Source organism: Pomacea canaliculata, linkage group LG3, assembly GCF_003073045.1.
Source record: "Pomacea canaliculata isolate SZHN2017 linkage group LG3, ASM307304v1, whole genome shotgun sequence".
NCBI lineage: Eukaryota > Metazoa > Mollusca > Gastropoda > Architaenioglossa > Ampullariidae > Pomacea > Pomacea canaliculata.
Genome location: NC_037592.1, coordinates 26456672 through 26478687, shown reverse-complemented (window position 1 = coordinate 26478687; position 22016 = coordinate 26456672). Strand labels below are relative to the sequence as shown.

Genomic DNA, 22016 nt, shown 5'->3' with positions numbered 1-22016 from the left:
TGGTGGCGTGTCATATATTACATGCATGTATAACGACAGATGCATGAATTAAATTATACGTATATATATATAGTCGAGGGAACGCGCTGTCGAAAGGCCGTAAATAATTCTTATAAAATTGTTGTTTTTCTCAACCTTTGTGACGACTTGGAACTGCCAAATCTTGGATTAAGAAGTGCTGACTTTAAAAATTCCTCCTAAGTATATACCTTCTCAGTGAATATAAAAGAAAAAGCTAGTGTTGCAGACGTACTTGTTTGAGGCTAGCTGGTCACGTGTAAAATTACAGACCTGACAACAATGGACTCCTCGCAAAGCGCGAGCATCGGAACGTGTGACACAATGCAGGGAGAGGCACAAATCCGAGTTACATAATTCTGTGGCAAGAGGCTCAAATAGGAAACTTCCCTAAACTCCACGAGCTGCAGACACCGATCTCGACGTATATGAGCGCTATATATACCTCTCCGTGGGAATAGAGGGGTGCAAGGGAAGTAATGTGTTGACGAGTACGGCCGTACCCCCTCCCTTCCCCCCATAAGCGGTGGCCGATTTCAGCAAGTGCGTTCACTTGAAAAATAGTGTTTGATTGTCATTTATCTGAAGCTTTCTTGTCCTGTCGATGACTAGCTAAACCTTCTTGGGATCGTAATGCCATATTATACTGCTCATGCCTCATGGTGACTGCTCGCGAACAGAATATTATATATAATGATCAGGGTCTGTATTTTAAGTAAGTACACGTATATTGTATAGGACGCAGACTGCACAGTTTGTTGATTGTCAAACATCTCGCCCTGCTCCACTTTCCTGAGACTGGATGGTAACAATTACATTCAACGATGATAAAACGGAAGCCCTCGATCCTATGCTCGAGAAAAATGAATTCATCGACCTTTTAATTCACTCGATCGATCGTTTGTCCAAAATCACATCAATTTGGGCGAAACCAATATCACCTTTGTGTCCTCCGTCAGGAATCTGGGGACTCATTGTCACTGCAGACACGACTTGCTAAACAAGTTACAGATGTCTAGTGTCAGCCTGTCTATTACGATAGGCAGGTTACAGCTGTCAGTCTGCATGTCTATTGTGAGCTCCGTAGGATCAGCGCCATCCGTCACATTCTCTCTACGCGCGCTGCCAGCAATGTCCGTTTGTTCTTTCTCGACTTGATTAAAGTAACTGTGCCGTCTGCCCTGCATATCTTCTTCATAAACTTCAGAAATTCCGCTGCATGTCTGCATGGTGCTTAGATCACTGTCAGTTCTCTTCTTCGCTTTTCTGCATTGGCTATATACCCTGCATCCGCTCTAGCATACAGTACAAACTACCCGTGCTATATTTTAATTTTTCTTTTATTCGTCACCAGTATTGTTGTTTGTCTTTCCATCGTTCATCATTAATTGTTTGTTCTTCTGTTCCTTAAAATTGTATGTTGTTAATATACAAACCTTGCATATATTATTATTATTACTCTGGTAAAGGTTGTATGGTTAAATATTTTCAATGACACTGAGGAACATATATAATCAGAAAGATACTTTTCTGAGTAGAAGCTTACACTTTACACTTTATTATACACTATTTTCCAGGACACATGCACTCTGTCTCTCTCTCTCCCCATTTGTAAACATATATAAAATAAACTAGTTTTTCTGCATTACAAAATAAATGTACACATACACATAATGAGTATCTAAATAGTTTTACATTTTTTAGAGATTAAGGATCTGTACATTTGGTCTGCTTTACAAATATCATAAACTTAGAAATATTGACCATGCCAGATAGGGTTCTCACCTCCTTTGTGACATTTCTTAGGCAAAGTTTGATGGATAAGAGTACTTTCACATGGTTTATATGTCTGTTCTGAGTATGCAACCAAAGCAAAGTCTTCATGGAAATAAAATCTTGTCATCTATCTGATTCATCTATGTCATAAATTATATCTTAAAGAGAACTTGCAATGGCAAACAATGTGGACTTAACTGCTGATTGCATTTTGGTATGCATATGGAAGCAGCGGACCTTCTTCCACTATCGTTTCTCGCCATTTTCCATAATCACCAGGGGCCGTGGTTATTAATTTAAACTTTCATTTCACAGATATGTTAATGAGAGAGAATGTGTTCCAGATTGAGCAGTTTAACACTTTGTTCTTTCATTTTGTATTTTTGGACTTTTCCTGTCACAGTCATTGGGAAAGATTCCACAAATAGGATATATCTTGGCACCTTGAATCGAGCCAGCTGAAACAAATATATACACTAAATGTATAGAAAAATATACTGAGTGACACTGACATGGCTCATGCCATTTTTTTTTATTTCATTACTTTTACTTTTCCATAAGTAAGTAACAATAAGTAATGCTGGATAAGTAAGCAGTGAGCCTTATTTTAGAATAATTGTCTATATTTTAAGGAAGAACACTGAGAAATTGTGACCTCTGAGTTGCTCGTACTCATATCTTGTATTAAAAAAATGACATTAAAAAAAATTAAAGCTTGACCAGTGGAGTAATTTAAAAACACAATGCAGTCTTACATGCTCCTTGCAAAATTCTTTTAGTTCATTTTCTGTAGCAGCCTCCCCTGTTTTCAGCTTCACCCATGCACACAGTTCCTCCCCCAGACGGTAATCAGGTACACCTATTACCTGTAAACGTAGGCCTAAAATAAAACTTTATACAATAGCTGTTGTGTGTAAAAATGACCTTTGCGACAATGTTTGACAGAATAATGCTTTTGTCTTGTCTGTAATGGATAATAAAGATTTTATGACTGTAATCCAGTAAAATAATTTTCTAAAATAACAATGTGTTACTGCTTTTACTCTTATCCCATGATTCTAGAATTACTGGTTCAAATGAAATATAAAAATGATCAAGGAAAACGTAATACAGCCCACTCATTTTCTCTTAGCCTTTATCTCCACAAATACATTTCATTCTTACAAGACTTGTGGTGTTTTAAACCATGTACAAAATTTCTATTGCATCCTTCTTTTACTAATGTGAAGAGTTATTGAAATTGTTGAAATGTCAGAGTTTGGGGAAGAATAGCAAGACTTAATAACAGCCAAGACTGGTCATTTCTAATGTTATATGAGACATCAAATGGTGAAGATGGACAAGCAAAATTATTTAAAATGCCTGATCATTCTCTTCACCCATGGGAAAGAATGTGCTCACCTGTACATCCTTTATCTTTGGATGCTGATAAAGCACTTGTTCAATCTCTGTGGGATAAACATTCTCACCACCTCTGATAACCATATCTTTTAAACGACCAACTATTTGACAAAAGCCTTCAGCATCCATCACTGCCTGGTCACTGAGGACAGAAAGATTAGTCAGTCTCTAAAGACACAAAAGTGCAAAAGATGCCTGACAATGAAATTTTATGAAAGTTTTGTTTAATAAACTCATGTCTAGATAAACTATTTTAATTACTAGCATTTATTATAAGGTCATTTCAAAGGTACAGGAATGTATGAAATGGACAATCTTGAAAAAATAAGATATGTATTGTATAAAACTGTTTACCCTGTAAAGAACCACCTGTCTGGTTTGATCACCTCTGATGTTCTGGCTTCATCCTTCCAGTACCCCAACATAGTTGAGTAGCCTCGGGTGCATAGTTCTCCAGTCACACCAACTGGCACTATGGCACCATTTTCATCCACAATTTTAGCCTAAAATTAATATGAAGTTAACAAAATACAATTTGCGTTGGTTCTTTTGCTTTTAATTTCTCCTTTATGAAATTAATACATGCAATAACAGACTGAATTCAGGATCTGTTTTGTTACCAATACCAAAGTATTGAAAAGGGGATTTGAAAAACAACACTATTTACCACTTTAAAATTGAATCATGAAAGAAAATACAATCATTACTATTTTCTGAATTACATAACACAATGGATGAGAAGAAAGTCAAAAAGCTATATTTTATTGTTTGTGTGCTCTCACCTCTATATGATCTGAAACCAATCCAACAGTAGACACTCTTTTCTCAATGCTACAGTCTCTCAAGCTCTGAAATGTCACTGGGCTTGTTTCTGTGGACCCATAGCAAATCTGAAAATGCACAAGGAGCTTGTATCATGCAAACACGCTTAAAAAATACTTTCAGCACAGACCAACTTATGTGCTATTTTTGTATTGTGTATAAGGGGATACTCCTGAATAGGTTACATTAAAAAATGAAGCATTATGAGTATTGACAGAAGAGATGAAAAAGCATAGACTGAAAATTTGGATTGACCATACAACAAAAGCACTTTCAGAAGATTGTGAAATAAATGTCCTTTAATGATTTTGCTTCTAGTGTCTTTCTCAAGACTGTTAGCATGCTTTACACAGCACTAAAAATAACTTTTTCATTTCCACGATATTCCTGCTAGCAGTTATAGGTTGTGTTGATTCTAGATCGAGCCACCAAGATTGGACATCACCACTGTGAATGAATGACAAAGCATCTGTTGAAAGTGTGGAGACTTAGCTAGCAGACAAACAGATAGAAAGAGAGTAGAGTACCAACAATGCTTTCATTAGATGGTCCATAAAATGTAGATTAAATGTGTATGTAACCACCACCGTCAGTCCCTGATGGCTGGGTAGGAATGGGCTCGTCATACAAGAACACAACAAAAATGGAATTTGCCGCATAACTGTAGATTTTATTCAGAGTCTCACTCAGCGGCTGGCCTGCCGTCTCTTCACTCTCACTTCCACAATCAAAAAACCCTAAAGCGTACGCTACTTAAATTATTCTATCTCCACCGAACTTTCCAGAACCATCGATGGGGATCCCCTCTTTTCCCATGGTATCGTCATGACCTTTCCCAGCCCCCGTTGCATCAGTAGACACCCTGACCCCGTCCTGTCTGCTCATGGTCTCCCCAAGTGGCTCAGGCAACTTTGTAACTTCTGGTGTAACAAAAGGTCCAGTAGCCAGCAGCCACAGATGGGCAGTTCAAGGCTGACTATTACGTATGCGGCCAGCCCGGCATGAGAAAGGAACTGTCCTGGGAGCTGTTTGACCTCTACATAACAAAGCATAACTTAGTACACTACTAGAGTGCTACATGCAAATTGTTTATTTCAAAAATTTCTGAGGTTATGCTTTTTTTTAAAAATTAATTTGACGCAAGTTAAATGCCATCCCCCAACCAAAACTGTAGGGCAATTCATCATACCAGCCCTGCTTGTTTTTAGCTATATAATTTGTTCTAGATCTCCACTTCAACCATTTGCCATTAGATTTCTGTAAACTAGGCATTTTCAGATGTGGCAATTGTGCATCAGGGCATATTCCTATAGGGAGATGTCATCAGAGCAGAATAAAATACATCATATTATTGTGGGTGCAAATGGTAACTCACTGTGACTTCACTCATGTGCAGCTGACTCATGACTCTCTGCATAATCTCTATAGGACATGGTGACCCAGCCATGATACCAGTGTACAATGAGGTCAGGTCAAAGGACTGCAAGTCCTTGTGGTTTAGTATGTCGATAAACATGGTGGGAACTCCATACAATGATGTGCATCTGTTACATGCCAACAAAATGACAAAACAGTGGCATTTGAATGGCCAACTTTCTGTCTATTATCTTCATTAAAAAATGAAAACTGACATAGACATAAGCTTCATTTTATGGTTGGTCTTCATATTATCTTGAAAACAATGTTTTACTCTCCCTTGCTAAAATCCTGGGTTTAACATCCCTTGTCTAATGATACAGGTATCTTATCAGATCATACCAGCTGGGCATATTACATCAAACTGTTGGTTTCATTAAGCTATGCACATCTTTCAAAGAATACTTTTAAACCTTTCCATATGGACAGCTTTTAGTACAATGCCTGCATCGAATGTCTTGGAGGAGAACACAATGGTGGCACCATGGCATGGAATTTGAAGACATGCCATCACCATACCAAAGCAGTGATAGAGTGGGACAGGACAGCAGATCCTAGTTTCCTGGTATTGTTAACAAAAGAACATCAGTTTAATACCTCGATGTGATTCATTACCCAGAAAGGGCAATCCACAAGGTACAATAACTTAATAGCCAATGGTTATATGGTTATCACCTTAAAAAGGCAAACATATTCTTTACAACTAAATACATCACTGAATCAATCTTTGCAAAAGTTGTTTTAACAGGCTTTAACTCACTGATAGTGGAACTGTACACGTGTCATATGAGAAGGATATTTTCAAGCAAATATCTAGTACACTAACCCTGTTGTGATAGTCACATCGATAGCCAACTGAGTAGGCATTGTTGATGATGTTGTGATGAGACAAGACAGCCCCTTTTGGGAATCCAGTAGTACCCTAAAAATAGTCTCACCTATTTAATATAGTCTCTCTCTTACTCTCACCAACACAAGTGTATATGAATGCACACATTCACTATATTCTGTAATCTAGAGGAATTCAGTTTTTTAGAATTACACATCATTAATCAGCTTCTCAAGCTCAGAATAAGAGATCTATTGAAAAAAAAAAAGTATCCATATTTTTGAATAAATTTTGTGAATGAGACACTTAATTGTTAGATGAATAAATCTAGCTAATTTCTATTTAAAACAAGCATCTTATACATGGTTAATATTGTGTGTAAATAGAGGCTTTTCAGCTGATCTATCAGAAACTAAAAAATAAATAGATAAGTCAATCTTTAGCTTTTACCTACAGATGTGAACTGTATGTTTATAGGGTCATCAAACTGAAGTTTTCCCTGCAAGTCCGAAATGGCACTGATCTCAGAAGTGCTAGGTGCTTTAAGGATGTCGTCAAAACTGAAGGCTCCACGATACTTTTCATTGCCAAGCATGATCAGCATATACAGATCTGGCAGCCTATTGTATACAACACAATTTTTAAAATAAAATTTCTTCCTTAAACATGTAATCATTAAATATCATTAATATATCAACACTATTGATAACAGTATCATCATTTACATATCTCAAGTCAAAAAACTGGTGAAAAATAGTATGACTGTAGTCTTTGTAGACTGTTCCTAAGCCATAACTCCATTACTGTATGCAAGGACAGGTACCTCATTTTTCCTATTGATGCTGGCCAAAAGCTAATCATCACCCAGCACCATTCCTTATCCCTTTATCTCCCTTACACCCAGCAATCTTTCCCACTAGGTCAGGATATATCTGCCATCACACCCTGAATTATTAAGTCTACACTACGGTGTCAAATACATACACGTAAAGTGTCAATGATATTTCAGTTAAGTCATGACATCAGATATGACAGTGACCTCTTCCATTCTTTGCACAACATCAGTAGTAATTATGTTTTACAAAACTGAAGTAGTCCATAAAAATTTACATCACACACACACATGTGCTTGCATGTGTTTTGTAGCTTCTAGCTAGAACCTGGTACAATATTATAATTATCATTGTTGTTGTCATCATCATTATCATCATGACATCGTTTTTACATACAAATGACTTCTGATGTCTCCAGGATTACATGAGGCTAGTTCTGGAATGAGGTTGAATAATATTTCGTAGTAATCATGATCCTTGTAACCAGGGGCAGCAATAAGTGCTCTGCATCCAGCCTGCATCAAAAGTAGCATTTATCACAATATTAGGATGTGCTACATCTATGATCCTGATAAACACTTTTGAAAAAATTGTTTGAAGGAAATGTTACAATGTAGCTCTTGCACACATTAAAAGACAATTTATTCTTGGATCTCCAACCAATCCATGTTTCCTCCACACCCTAATGTAAAGAAACTTAGAACCGTGCTAAAAAAATGGCTACTTGATTTTGTTGAAGATTGCAATGCGCTGCTTAAGTTTCATGGTATCTTAAACAACAGTTTCTTTTAGTTGACCAAATGTTGCCAGCTAGTATTTATTTATGGCTCCACATTTTTACCTGAATTTTCATCAAACCTCTTAATTCTTTATTGGCCGCATGTTTTACCTGTGTGTCTGTTGGTTTGCATTCATGCTTCCTTAAAAAAAAATTTTAACCGTGCTTCTCTTCACCTTGACAACAAAAAATATTATTGAAGTCTCACACTTCTTCTAGTATCACTTGCAATGAACACAAAATTCCAAACACCACAGTATTCAACCTGTTTTAAAGTAACAAGGAACTTCGGTCCCTGACCGTCTACTTACTCACCTTCAATAAATATATGTAATTATTATATTATTACATATTTATCAGGTAAAATAAGTATGCAATTAATAACATCAATATAAATTACAAAGTTAACCTCTTATCATTGTGCTACCTTCTTCAATGCATACTCCAGTTCATTCTTCCTATAGGAGGGGTTGATATTCACCTGAAACATTTCAGAACAAGTATAAAACCTTTACAAAACGTTGAGTGTAGGACACATTTTGCTTTAATTATACTATGTCTTGTGGCCTGGAATGTGTGATGCATTAAAGGCAAAGTCACTCGACTGACATGTAGCACATTTGTGGCTGCAGCTTTTCGCCAATTCATCTAGTGGCAACCATTCTGTGACCTCTTCGACACATTTGCAGTTTCTTTGTTTTTAGCTATATGTGGATGTCTGTACTTTTCTTTGATGATAATGGCAATGGTGATGTGTTTGTGGTGGTGAAATCTTTAATCTCATCTGAGAAAACAGATCAATATGAAACCAGAAATATGTGATTCTTCTTTAACCCAAGCCTAGAAATAAAGTTTGCTTTTGTAAGAAGCTGAGTGTGCCTCCATCAAACAGCAAAGGAAACAATTATGGGGTTATGGCAGCCAAGGAAAAAAATTTTTTTAAAAAGTGAGCATAACACACACTGCTCAAGGGCTTTAGCTAGACAGTTAAGTTCTATTCAACTGTATTCAATCTTTATAATTACAATTTTCTTAACACACACTTAAAAATATCATACAAATAGTAAATGAATTTTACGCAAGAGATCTCCCTAAAAAATTATCTATACAATTGACATCAAATATAACAACTTACCAAAATGAAGCCAGCGCGAGCTGTTCCATACTGTGTGACCACCCATTCTTGACTGTTGGGTCCCCACATTCCAACACGATCTCCCTTCTTCAGACCAAGGGACAGAAGTCCAGCAGCTAACTGGTCAGCCTGTTCTGACATGAAAGGAAAAAATGTTATCCATGAGCTGGATTATTTCTCTCCTTTCCCCACTGTCCTGCCTTTTCAAATGTCTTGAAGACTACATTGATTTTCACTTAATCATGGTGTCAATGAGGCAAAAGTAGTCAAAGCAAGTGTATGTATTGAAAATATTTCTTTTCACTAAGCAGTGTTGGATGTTAATTACAGATTAACATTTTTATCTGCTATAAGTAAGTACTTGTTTTAGCAGCTGAAAAAATGTAGGGAAAGACACAGACCACTATATATACATACACACCCATACACACAAACACACAGAGAGAAATGACCATAACATTGTTATCTCTATCAAGAGAAATGTGGGTGTGGTCTCATTATACAGGATAATTTTCACAGAATAAAGCAAATGACAGATACAATATACATAATACTTCAAATGTACAAATGGTTATATATATATAGTTATTTATATATATAGCTCACACACTCTTCCATTCATAAACAATCTTGAGTTGCAGTCCCTTTAGCACATGATCAAAAGTATAATAGACCTGGCTACAAATTAAAGTGCTTTCTAATTATTTTTTTTCCAGTCTGAAAATCACACACACACACCCTGTGCTCATACTTTTGGACTTACCTGGGTGAGGAGCTGCTCAAATGTCAGCCGTTTTCCATCTTCAAAGAAGATAGCCGCAGTTTTATCTGGAATTGATTCTGCTCTTTGTTGCAGAAGTTTGCCAATGGTAATCCCTTGCAGATGTGCCTTTGGTAAGCCATAGGTATAGCTCCATTTCTTCTGATTCAGTTCATGAGTTCGACTTGCTGCATGACTTGCATATCTGCAAAATAATGCAAGATTTTTTATTCTACCATCACTTTATTACCCACAAATATTTCATTTCCTATTTATTGTTTACCAAAACATTTCGATAGTTTCTTTATCAAACATGCGTGCATTTCATCTCTGCCCCGCGAGAAAACCCAAGAAATTAAGGTAACCTGCATTGTCTCGTAACCCAACTGCCTAATTATTACTTGAGTGGCGTGCACACAGGGACACACACACACAGACACAAGTATATACCCACTGAACACAACTGTCACGACACACGTTCGCTGGGCGTTTGGGCTTCCGTCCTAGCTGTCCATAAATCTTCCTGTACAGTCCGCATTTGTGTAGACAAATCATTTTTCAACAAAGCTCATTACTACATCTACTTGTTTTAGTCAGTGGTGTTCATTTAATTCCAACTACGCACTACAAGGGTTTACTAATTAATGAACCGTGCGTATGCTGTTACACCTGTGACTAACACCTAACAATCTTTCGCCTCTCAACTCAGTACACTTGACCTTCTTTGCATTTCCTTGCCACCTGTTATACCCAAGGCTATACTGAGCATTTCGAGCCTCCTATGGAATTGGGAAAATGAGTTAATAATAATAAATCCGTTGTCCAGAGTACTGTACTGCGAATGGATTGCGTGAAAATATTGGCTAAACTCGAACTGCTTGCTGAATTATTGTCAATGATCGACCTCTCGATCAGTTCGACTGACAATCAGAATGATAAATCCCTTTTTATATATATTAGACTCCAAATAACCTACGTACGTGCAATGGTTATATATCCATATATAGCTAAAAGTGATATATATATACAAAGAAGCAATTAAAGACTGAAAGACATTAATAAGCTGTGTTAGTACATATGCCATTGGATCGTTATTTCCTACTAGTATAAGACTCTACATCCAGATACTTTGCTACAATTTCAGATGTTTGGGTTTGCTTAATTTTATTTTTAATCAACTGCGCAATATCGATCGACTTTATCTTCCATTGACATATATATATAATCTTCGCTACTTGCATCTATATAAATATTTTATACGGCGAGCACACCTTTAATTGGCAAAAGGCCAGAGTAGTGACCTGAAGACGATATAATTATCATATATATATATGACCCACAAGTAAACCACAACTTGGTGTGTACCGCCACGTACATGTGTCGGGACTGGTTTACATTGTGCGTCTCTCTCACACACATATACACTCTACGTCACTCACTCTGTGTGCGTGTGTGAGTTACTCTGATATTTATGCGAATTCACGCTTCCGATTATTTTGCAGGATTGCTACTATAGATCGTAGACTATATGCTTGGATCACGAATTTGTTTACAAGCCGTACGTGCTTGTTGGATGATGTTTATTGTACTTGTTATAATAGACTGGTGGCTCCAAATTTAAAAGAAACTTCTACTAACAGGCAGCGGCGGCGTTACGGGGTGGCAAATGGGCGCCGCCCAGCCCCGCTCTCGAAGGGCTCTTTATCATCTTTCTGACTTATTGCTAGAAACAAGTTGTGACAAAAATAAATTGACGTTCAGTAAACACTTCGTTAAGCCCGACAATAATAACAGTTATGGTCACCATATTATTTCGCTCTCATTGCACGGTGTTCCTAACGGTTCCTACAGCGACGTCATTTCGACAGGGGGTGTCCTGTGAGAGAGATTGACGGAGAGAGCGAGACAGAGCAAGAGAGAGGGATAAATGACAAATTATACATCTTTATTTACGATAGGAAGAGTGTAACCAACACATCAGTCCCTATACGTAGGATGGGTTAGTCGTACAAGAACACAACAAAGATGGAAATTGCCGCATCACCGGAGAGTTTATTCAGTCTCACTCGGCGGCTGGCCTGCGTCTATCAACTCTCACTTCCGAAATAAAAAAAGCCCATCTCAACTCTCAAGCTACCCTACCTATAGTCTCTCTCCATCGAACTTTCCAGAACCATCCACCCAATTTTCCCATTCTCTCGTGCCGACCTTTCCCACACCCCGTGGTGCCAGTGGACACACCGACCCCGCCCTGTTGGTCATTGTCTCCCCAAGTGGCTCAGGCAACTGCGTAACTTCTGATGTAACAATAGGCCCAGTAGCCAGCAGCCACGGGTGGACAGGTCAAGGCTGGCTATATTACGTACGCAGCCGGAGTGAGAAAGGGACAGTCCGACTGTTCGACCCCTCTACAAAGACATAACTCAATACCCAAAGGACAGTTCTGGGAGTTGTTCGACCCCTATTCTCTACAAGCAAAGACATATAACTTATTATATTACACTACTAGAGTGCTACAAGAGAATAAGCAAAAGTTATGCTTACATCTAGCTCTCGATCTAAGTAAAAGAAACTGAAACACTACATTATTGCAAAACAAAGGGATTAAAATCACTTTCATTGGGAGAAAAAGTAGGATGTTACAAAGATGGGGTTGATGTCTGAATAGGGGTAAAAAATTTTCTAAGTAACATATCTGGCAGTGTTCGTGTTGTCGATGTTAGTAACAGCAGTATATGGTGGGAGCTAGGTCTCTGTCAGCAATCAGTTAAGGCAGTGATGCCCAACCTTTTTCGGCCTGCGGGCCATATCCATTTCGGACAGCCGTGTCGCGGGCCACTTCACCGCAAAAATACAAAAAGGAAAAAAAAATAGAGCAGATACCATTTTTTAATAGAAACAAGTTGTACTTACCATTAATTATGTAGTAATTAGTGGGATATTTGAAGTTGTTTTCCCGAAACCAACTTCTGAATGTCCGGCCTCATCGTAGAGACACCAAGTCGGACTCGGAGCACTGAATCGAAATGTTCGTCCATCAAAAAAAAAAAAAAAAGATTGGGAAACGCCCCTACGTGGGGATAAATACTTCTTCTTCCTTTTTTTCCGTTTTTTAAAGGTCTTCTTTTATTACTAACATGCCGATTTCCTGCACTGTGGGCAGAAGTTTCGCGGGCCGGATAAGGCCCGCGGGCCGTAGGTTGTGCATCCCTGAGTTAAGGGTTTTGATAACACTGTATGATGCTTTGAACTTGAATCGACTAATTTCGGTTGTTGGAGGTGTGATCGAAGGATTAATTTAAGGTTGTCCCAAAGAACACTACACCTGGATATTTCTGGCTCGTCCATGGAAGCCTTAAGTTTTGGGGACCCTCTTATTATTTTGATAATAATGATATTAATAATGATTTCTATAGCGCCTTTCCAAAAAGTTTTGCTCAGAGCGCTTTACATAAATCATGCATAGGCTAACTCATTAACATTACATTTATATTATTGTGCCATTAACATTTACTATACAATACTTCTATTACACCGTATTTACACATAAATTAATTGTGTTGTGGGAATGTTACAACGCATTGATCCTATTTCCTTGATTTTATGTGGGAAAAATATAGCTTTAATATACGAGTTTTTTTGCTTTTTTTTTTTTATAACATGCAAGCTCGTTTGTGGAACGGATTAAACTCGATCGTATGTCGAGGTTTTATACGTACTGTGCTGTGATTGTACTGTTATACATGTATCTGGATACGGATATCTTAGGGTCCTCCCTGCGATCTCCGTTGTTTCAGAAACACTAAAGAGTTCGTCCTTATAGTGTCTCTGGTTGTTTTAGTAAGTGCTCTACCTTTCACTCAATATATATATAAATGTCTGTAGTACTATTTAGACATCTTGCTGGTACTGCTAGCATTTTGATTTTTTTTTAAATTTTGCAGTCACTATAGCAAAAAATAAAACGACGTAATTTTGACAGTTGACAACTTTAAACACGAATATAGAATATATAAAATATATACCTTTAATTCATTGTACTCGCGGTTTTAAAGTTACGTCTTGCACTAGTTCTCTTTTCTTTGGATTTCTTTTTCCAGGCCATTGTTACTGAATGCTATGCAAAAAGACAAGTAGCGCTAACATTGCAGATGACATTTGCTCGGTATAGTAATAGATAATACGCCTCAACTCTCAGTCATGAATGACGAAGTTTTGACCTCTGGAAAAAAAAAAAGAGGGGGACTCTCAAACGAAAATTTTGTTTGTTAGACTCATTTTGATTGGCTATATACAGTCACCGTCCAAGTAAGAATTCGCACTTATACACAGGATTAATTGTGAATGTATGTATAGTTTGTAAAGAGTGTTCAAAATAGTAGTGGTGTCAGTTAAACTATTTAATAAAACTACAAGCGTATATTTTGTTTGGAAGAAATCGTAATTGGAATATGTTCCTAAAATTGTGAAAATATTTCAGCCAATTGAATGTGTTCTACCACAGTGCAAAGAGTTCTCAAAATAGCTCGATCCCAGTGTGCTCTCCTCGTGCGCCATTTTTGCAGCTGAGTTGAGAGATATATACACACGCTAATCAACATGGATGATCAGCAACAAAACCCGCAAATACAAAAAAAGGTTGGTAAATAATTTATCTCGGACAATAGAAGTTGAAAAATTTCTTTTGTTCAAACAAATGTTAAAAGAAGGCCTTATTTTAAATATATAGTTCGCTTAACAAATTTGCCGCGTTCACTTTCGAGGTCCAACTTCTGGTCACACTTTGTTTAATCATCCTTTATCATTTAAGTAACTAATCATTGTACTAACCATACTGTATTAAGCTGAAAGAGAGTTGATCATTAAAATGACATCTAACGTTGTATTTCATCAGTTGTTTGATTTATGACTTGATTTTGAACGTAAGCGTGTGCCAGTGAACGGAACTTGTCTGAACGGTTGTATTGTAGGCGTTCACTTCGAAAATGAGGCTAAAAGCGGTGTTCACAGTGTGGGTTTTACAGCTTAATTGCTGTATAATACCGAGTCTTTTATTAGGTCACTGTTTGGTATATGCATCTTCACATTACAAAAAATTATTTATTCAGAACAAATTTTACTCATGTGTGACTTGCTTTTTGCATGGCTTGTTTTTGTCGGTGAACCGACGGTTATCGAAAAGTAGGTCAGTATGTCGAGATGGTTCCATATGACCTACTTTTTTAGAAACTCGTAAATCATGTGTAGTGTTAAAGAAACCCCCTCCCCAGTAATTCTGTAACGCATCATCGTAATTTGTTTTCTAGAGTATTGTTTTCTAGGGTCTGAGTATCTTTGCTACTCGTTTTTATGAATTACGGTTTTAACACATCAAGCATGGATTATTCCTCTGAATTGTTTTCACATACAGTTAGCATGTCTTAAAATCCGGAGTGGTAGAGATAAAGATCTCTCCAACCACCCTTAATTAACTTTTTGTTGGAAGGAATTAGCAGCTAATGTTTTGCTACTCTATCTTAGATTCTTGCATTCACTAACCATAGTGAGATAAGGTAGTGTTAACACTAGAGCCTGTCACTTCTACTTAAGCAAACATGTTTTAGTCAAAAAATCTTTGGTCTCTGGCTACCAGTGAATGATTTGGCTATGGTACTTTTATTTTTTCAAGATTTTGTATTTTCTGTTTTTTTGATTAATGAGATAGAAGAGCTCCTTTCTATATGGCATTACCAATTGTTTTACAAGCTTTGTGCCAGTTCTAATTATAAGCACTTTTAGGCCTTAGATTATCAGCACAACCTAGAGCACAATTGCTTGAAATAAAATTTTAAGCTAATTTTTTGTTTTTGCGGGTACAATTTTTTATGTGCTTTTGCACCACATCTTAGTGCAGGGTTCGCAGGGTCCTTACTTATCCCAACAAGTCTTTAAGTAGAGAATTTTTGCCATAAGGCCTTATAAGTCCCTATATTTGCCATGGGGTCCTTGCAATTCCTCTCGTACGTCCTTACATTTTCTCTGTGACCCTTACAAGTCCTTATATTGATAAAAATTCATGCCTCATAAATCCACAAATTTATTTTCAGAGTCGACTTTGGCGCAAAATACAGATAATTCTTTGCCTCACCGCTATTTTAATAACATAACTGCCAAGACGAGAACTTAGAACTTGCGTTTCATGACATTTTAGTCTTGACGGATGACCACATTTCATTGTCTCTTGACGTTTCAAAAAATGCCGGGGAAGTGTTGTTTTCAAGAGAACTGGCTAAAGGAAGAAAAATATAAAGACTGGTTGATAAAAGACTCGAAAGATAAACATTGTGCACTATTATTCCTGCGGAATATCCTTGAATCTTCCGTCGATTGATGAAAGTGTTTGGAATGAGCACATGCTTACTGACAGACAAAAGAAGCGCACAAAAGTATTTCTGGAAGATACATGTACACGTTTGTTACATATTACTTTCGTAATCAAGAACCTCCCCAGCCAGCTAAAAAAAATCACTCCTCTTTCAATAGGTCTTTAGAAACTTATCTTTCTTGAACCAGAGCCTTGATCTTCTAGCACTGTGCATAGCTCTATTTCTCCCCTTTTGAGTGTGTGTGTGTGTGTGTGAGAGACATGAACTGACTTTGGTATGACACCAAAGAATGGCTTTCAGGTTATTATTACTTAGATTTCTAGAAAACTTGGAATATTAACATTAAAGCACGATAAAGAGACTTTTTAAGTTATCTAAATATGGCAGATATGCATCAAAATTAACTCTTTGATTATTTATTACTAGAATAGTAATACATGTATTTCAGAATATAAAGACCAAAGATTCATAAATAATACCTCTTTCCAACCGTACATGAGAAAAACTTGAGCATTGATGACTGTCACTTAGGTCCTTACAAATGCGTGAAAGGTCCTTACTTGGCACCATCCCTGATCCCTGGAAACCCTGTTAGTGGTATAGAGGCCAAAGATAACCAAATCTGCATCTTTCGAGCAGTTTTAAGCTGTCAGGTGGAGATTTAGTTTCCAACCAATTAAATTGGGGAGAGCTAGAGATGTCGGAACAATACTTTTCACAGCTAGTAACAAGTCTTAGGTATTGGACTTATGGGGTAACTGATTATTGTATTTGTTTCAGAGGAGTATTAATTTATTTCACACTGTAGTGTTAGGGGAGGACCTAGGTATTGGTATAAGTAATCTTTTACAGACAATTGAACTATTGACCTTTGCAGGAAAAGGGCCTTAGTTACAGTGTCATAGCTTTTGCTGGTCTTGCATCACTTTTGGCTCAGAGCAAACTACAAAAATCTAGGCCTTGTCAGGTGTGGCATCTGAGAAATTTTGATATGTACTTACGAGCATAGAAAGTTGTAATGGTACAATATTTTATGGAATGAGTATCATGATTTGCATAGATTTTACAGGTTTCTGTCCTTCATGTTTTGGAATTGAATATCAATTTTGTTATCAGAGTGAAGATGGCAGACCTGAAAGTGAGCACATCAACCTCAAAGTCTCAGGACAAGATGGCAGCGTTGTACATTTCAAAATCAAGAAAAACACACCTTTGCGGAAACTGATGGGTGCCTATTGTAACAGAGCAGTAAGGAGACATTATTAATCCTTTAAACTTTTGTTTTGCATCCAAGACTACACATTTAAAACATTTCGTTACATCACTTAATTGTATAAGGTATTATGCTTATTTCAATATTGTAGTAGCTTGTGCTGATCAGAACCTATTTTACAAAGATTTTTAAGTATAGACCCAGCTTATCATTGTCCCGCACAAATGTTTGGTGAGAAATGAGGTTGGTGGTGGAGAAGGTATATGATCCATAACTAGGGGTAACTTTGAAGGGAATATTTTCTGCTACATAGGCAGAGTTGGTTAGATAACAGGTCAAGACCATGTTTTCTAAGAAGGCTATTCTGAAGAGTGATGCTTTTACTGTTAATTAATTTTTCTTTGTAATTTTTGCAATGATAAATATGTAGAAGCAGCATTCCAGTTTATATCTTCTGAGATGCCTTTTATCATATTATTTTCTGTTAGATATTAATTGCTATAGAATAAGTTAATAAATTTGTGTAGTTTAAGCAATGAATAATTTATTAATCTAATTTAAATTTGTTCAGGGGATTACAACAGGAGCTGTACGGTTTCGCTTTGATGGAAATCCAATAAATGATGAAGATACACCAGCTTTGGTAAGAATTTCATATTTTTTTTCCTTCATCTAATGCATGGATTAGAGTTCTTTGTCAGGGATGGATTTCTGACCTGCGACAAAATGTAAAAATAAACCTGGAACAGATAATAAATTTCTAGCAAGATTTAAGTTGAACAACTCTAACAATCATGGTGCAAGTTGTGAATTAATTGACTAGTTAATGAGCTGGTAACACCATCTATAAGGATGGCATGTTGCTGGACCTATAAATGTTTTCAAGTTCTGCTGATCTAGAATGTTTTCTCAATGTTTCTATTAACAAATCAAAAAGGAGGGCATAGGGAGTCAATAGGTGGGAGGTAGTTTTTAATAGGGTTTGGGAATGAGACAACAGTCAAAAGAAAGCAGAACTGCAGCAAGGAAATATATGAGCATAACCTATCAGAAATCACTGCTACATGCCTTGGCTGAGTTGTAGGTTATACAAATTCACTTTGGAAGTTTTTGTGTGTCCCACAAATTGTGCATAAGCTTCTGGGTGTGAATAAATGTCGCTACTCATAGACAATCTTTCCTGAGATATGCTACATTCACTGTGCCTTTTAAAAAAAAATTTACATTTCTGGACCCGTTTGGAAAAAGATAATTTTGCTTTGTCGGGTTCATATATTCACATTTGTTCCAGTCTAAAATAGCAAGACCCATGTGCATTTCATAGTGCCTCATGTTTGTAATGTGAACATGCTTAGGCAGACAGATTAGCCACACATTGTTAAAACTTTCAATATAAATGTGTTCCTAGGCAGCGTGTAGTTCTCTGGGTGTTTATTGAGAACATAGCCGTGCTGAAAGTCTTTCAGAAACTTGACAGCTGCAGAATCAGTAAGCACTATTAGAGATGGTATATATTGCGATTGGAAGTGTGCAATACATCCATCCAACAAGTGCCTTAGTCTCACGGTCGCCATTGTAATGTGTAATACACCAGTAAACATGATCCCTGACCTCTGCTGTCTTGTGACTGAACTGAGGGCGTCATGTCTTGCCAAGGTTCACTTTACTACTTTGCACCAATTTTTTTCATCCCAGCTTTAATTCTTTAGGCAACGTGCCACCCCTTCTTAATGTTTCTAACATCTTTAGTTCTCACTAACTTATAAATTGCCATGTTAAGCTCGTGAACATGCTCTTGAATGATGACACCTGAAGCATTCATACTTTCACCCACTGCCTCATGCTGCTGAGAGCAGACATCCTTCTCTTTGGTGTACTGAAGATTGAGTTTCTTGTGGGTCGATACTGCCAAAGTAAGGCTTGCGACTGTTCTCCGCTCCGTGCTGGAAGCCCATGCTCCTGCTGTACTTACTCGAGTTCACCCTAACAAACATACGCAATGTTATACCAGCATTCATGTTGAGCTCCAGAGAACTAAGGCCATGCATCGGCAAGCTGAGAGGTTGTGTTGTAGGTCTGGATAGACTGTCCATAAACAGATGTACTGTTCCTGAAATACTGTCCTCAACTGTTCCTTCTAATACTGTCTTTCAACCATCAAGCATGGCTCCGTTTTCAGTATCCTTCATCCATTGGTTTACGTTCTGTGCCTGTACATATCTCACTGTCTACTATCTGTTCAGGCATCCCCCCCCCTCCCAAACCTCTCCAGGAGATTTTTCTAAATTATTTTCCCATAGATGCCCCTCACTAAAACTTTCCAATGTTGGTTTCAGTGATCATTCTTACAGTCGCTTGCACGTTTTTAATAGTGTTACATCAATGGTCCTTTCTCTTTACACAAAATATACTGTTATCAATTAGAAATAATAATTTAGACCTTACGAAGTTTCTACAAACTATGCTAAAGATGATCTTCACTGGGCAAGGAATAATATAACAAAGGTTGACTCTTTTCCTTTACACAAGTATGTTGCTAGCCTCATCAGCTGTCAAGTTGAGAATCGGATTGCACTTCCCTTCAAGAGCTGCCAGTCATAGAGACACAACCCATGCCAATAATTTCTGACTTTAGGTACCTAGGCACCTTTTTCAACTGGAGATTTTGCTAGGATACGAACATTTGTGATAAAGGGTCAACAACGCTTCTGCCTTCTTTGCAGTCTGAAGTCTTTCTCAATCTCTTAGAGATTTCTTGGGCCATTTCAAAGATCTCGTATGGAGAGTGTGCTGCCTTTCTCATTCATTTTTTTTTTTTTTTGTACAATAATTGAAGGATGAGCATCTTGAAATGTATAAACTGCTGTCTCCCAAGTTATTCTGACATCCCAAAGTGACCTTAAGATATAGATCATATACAAGGCTAAATCATGGGTCTGTATGGTGGAGCAGATATGAATGTGTTGTGTTTTTATTGTTGTTGCGCTTCTAATTGCCATTATTAAAGTTATTTTATATTATAGTTATATTTTCTTTATTTTTTGCAGTCATACACACTTTAAAACCTTGTAACTTAGTATTGACATATGATTCAGCCCTAATTTGGTTGTAAATCATTGATCTTGATATAAGTGTAAACATTTTACCAAAATATTCATAAATTTCTGTTAAAATGGTTTTTCATTTCATCTGGGTTTAATATTTTAGTCCCAGGAATTATGTGAATGCTGTTCTTGAAATCATTTGTTCTGCCTAGAATATGATAACTTATACTGCTCATTGGTGCAACAGTAAGTGGTATGCATAGTATATCAACTTGGTACAGTGATAAGTAATCCGTGAGACTACTTTTGCTGTTTTAAATCTGAAATTTTGATGTGACTTTTTATTTAGTGACCTTAGTGTTAAATTAAGTGAAGGAATGAAAATCTCTCACCATGTTTAGGATTGTTCAGCAATGGAAAAAAAGACAAGTGTGGTTGATGAAAAAGGATATTAACCACTTTTTGTGTAATTTAACAGAATTTATCCAATTCACTTGGTAGAAATTATTTTAAAGGTTATTCTGTGCTGCAGCATGTTGGGATTTTTCATGTAGATAGGATGTTTTCATTTTTGTGGGTCCCTTTTTCTGTTTACTCCTGAGCCCAAGTATGTGTATACATATGCATATCGTTGCAAGTTATCCGCCATTGTTTTGCATATTTTTTGTCTTTCAGTTGGAGATGGAAGATGGGGACTCAATAGATGTTTTTCAACAGCAGACAGGAGGAGATCATAACTTGTGAAAAGAAAATTCTGCATTCTTTCTCCATGTTGTGGACTGTATAAAAGGGACAAGAGGGTGGGGCAGAAGGACGTGTGCACAATAGCCATGTTGGATATGTGAACTGCAGGAGTGGTTAAATATCTTGAATTGGTGCACCTGCCTTTGATGTAGTTATGTGTAAACTGTGACCATTTTTCTCACCATTGCATACACATGCCTGATCAACTTGAACCGATCAATTCTTCAGTACTAGCTGTGAAGGGACTTTGCTGGTGAGATGGTTTGGCTTAAAAATTGTCTTAGTAAAACAGATTTCTCAAAAATATGTCATTCTAGATTATGAAATAAAGATAGCAGTATCCTACACATCTAAACAGCGACACCCCATCAGATTGCGTCATTTTCCATAAACGGACACATAAGCTCACCAGAAAGAAAAAAGGTTTGAATCTAATAACTGAAGATGTGCAGTTGCCAACTTTATTAATCTTCTAGGTTACATTTTTTTTTTTTCATTGGAGGAGATGGGGGTGTCCTTGTAGAATGCCCAGTACTACTACATTTCACCATTTTGGCAAGGAAAAATATTTTGTTGAACTTCAGTAATTCATTTGTATCAGTGTTTATCAATTGTCACTTCATTTTCATGACTTAAATGTCATTTCCATAATTCATTGAAATAAACACTTGATCAATTTTAATTTTGTCAGCCTTTTTAGAGATGTGTAATTACAAACATGGGGCTTGTTGCACAACATATTTCCTAAGCAAAAGTGCATAAAAAGTGTGGACAACACCGAAAATCTGGGCGGTTTTATCTTTGTTGCATTGAAATAGACTTAAGGCCTAAAAGTCTTTAAAATGAAGTTGCAGTTGGCCCCTGGTGTGAAACAGGTGTGTG

At 37.0% G+C, this 22016-nt stretch overlaps 2 protein-coding genes across 4 annotated transcripts; one reads left to right on the top strand and one right to left on the bottom strand.

The window, feature by feature from the left end:
* Positions 1 to 1340: 1340 nt before the first annotated feature.
* On the bottom strand, positions 1341 to 13940 carry LOC112559445 (acyl-CoA synthetase family member 2, mitochondrial-like). Of its 3 annotated transcripts, none has more exons than XM_025230717.1 (14): positions 13794 to 13940; positions 9772 to 9973; positions 9009 to 9142; positions 8301 to 8354; positions 7492 to 7610; positions 6717 to 6882; positions 6260 to 6355; positions 5847 to 5995; positions 5393 to 5561; positions 3978 to 4085; positions 3550 to 3698; positions 3196 to 3337; positions 2550 to 2660; positions 1341 to 2252 (listed from the first exon to the last, which is right to left on the bottom strand). In XM_025230717.1, the coding sequence occupies exons 3-14, from the start codon at positions 9075 to 9077 to the stop codon at positions 2115 to 2117; spliced, it is 1470 nt and encodes a 489-aa protein (XP_025086502.1). In that variant the 5' UTR covers positions 9078 to 9142; positions 9772 to 9973; positions 13794 to 13940; the 3' UTR covers positions 1341 to 2114. The 3 variants fall into 3 exon arrangements, with proteins under 3 accessions (XP_025086502.1, XP_025086501.1, XP_025086500.1); XM_025230716.1 differs by having other exon boundaries at positions 9009 to 9137; positions 13794 to 13939; XM_025230715.1 differs by lacking the exon at positions 13794 to 13940 and adding an exon at positions 10223 to 10519 and having other exon boundaries at positions 9009 to 9137.
* Positions 13941 to 14249: 309 nt separating this feature from the next.
* Positions 14250 to 21816, top strand: LOC112559448 (small ubiquitin-related modifier 3-like). The gene is made up of 4 exons (XM_025230723.1): positions 14250 to 14406; positions 17250 to 17381; positions 17918 to 17989; positions 21066 to 21816. The coding sequence occupies exons 1-4, from the start codon at positions 14368 to 14370 to the stop codon at positions 21132 to 21134; spliced, it is 312 nt and encodes a 103-aa protein (XP_025086508.1). The 5' UTR covers positions 14250 to 14367; the 3' UTR covers positions 21135 to 21816.
* Positions 21817 to 22016: the final 200 nt, after the last annotated feature.

Coding starts and splice junctions, on each gene's coding strand:
- LOC112559445 (XM_025230715.1), bottom strand. CDS start 10,323: ATGATTTGTCTACACAAATGCGGACTGTACAGGAAGATTTATGGACAG. Junction 5,996..6,259: donor GATGTGACTATCACAACAGG/GTTAGTGTACTA, acceptor TAACAATACCAG/GAAACTAGGATCTGCTGTCC. Junction 3,338..3,549: donor GACAGGTGGTTCTTTACAGG/GTAAACAGTTTT, acceptor TTCTGTCCTCAG/TGACCAGGCAGTGATGGATG.
- LOC112559448 (XM_025230723.1), top strand. CDS start 14,368: ATGGATGATCAGCAACAAAACCCGCAAATACAAAAAAAG. Junction 17,382..17,917: donor GTGCCTATTGTAACAGAGCA/GTAAGGAGACAT, acceptor AAATTTGTTCAG/GGGATTACAACAGGAGCTGT. Junction 17,990..21,065: donor ATGAAGATACACCAGCTTTG/GTAAGAATTTCA, acceptor TTTGTCTTTCAG/TTGGAGATGGAAGATGGGGA.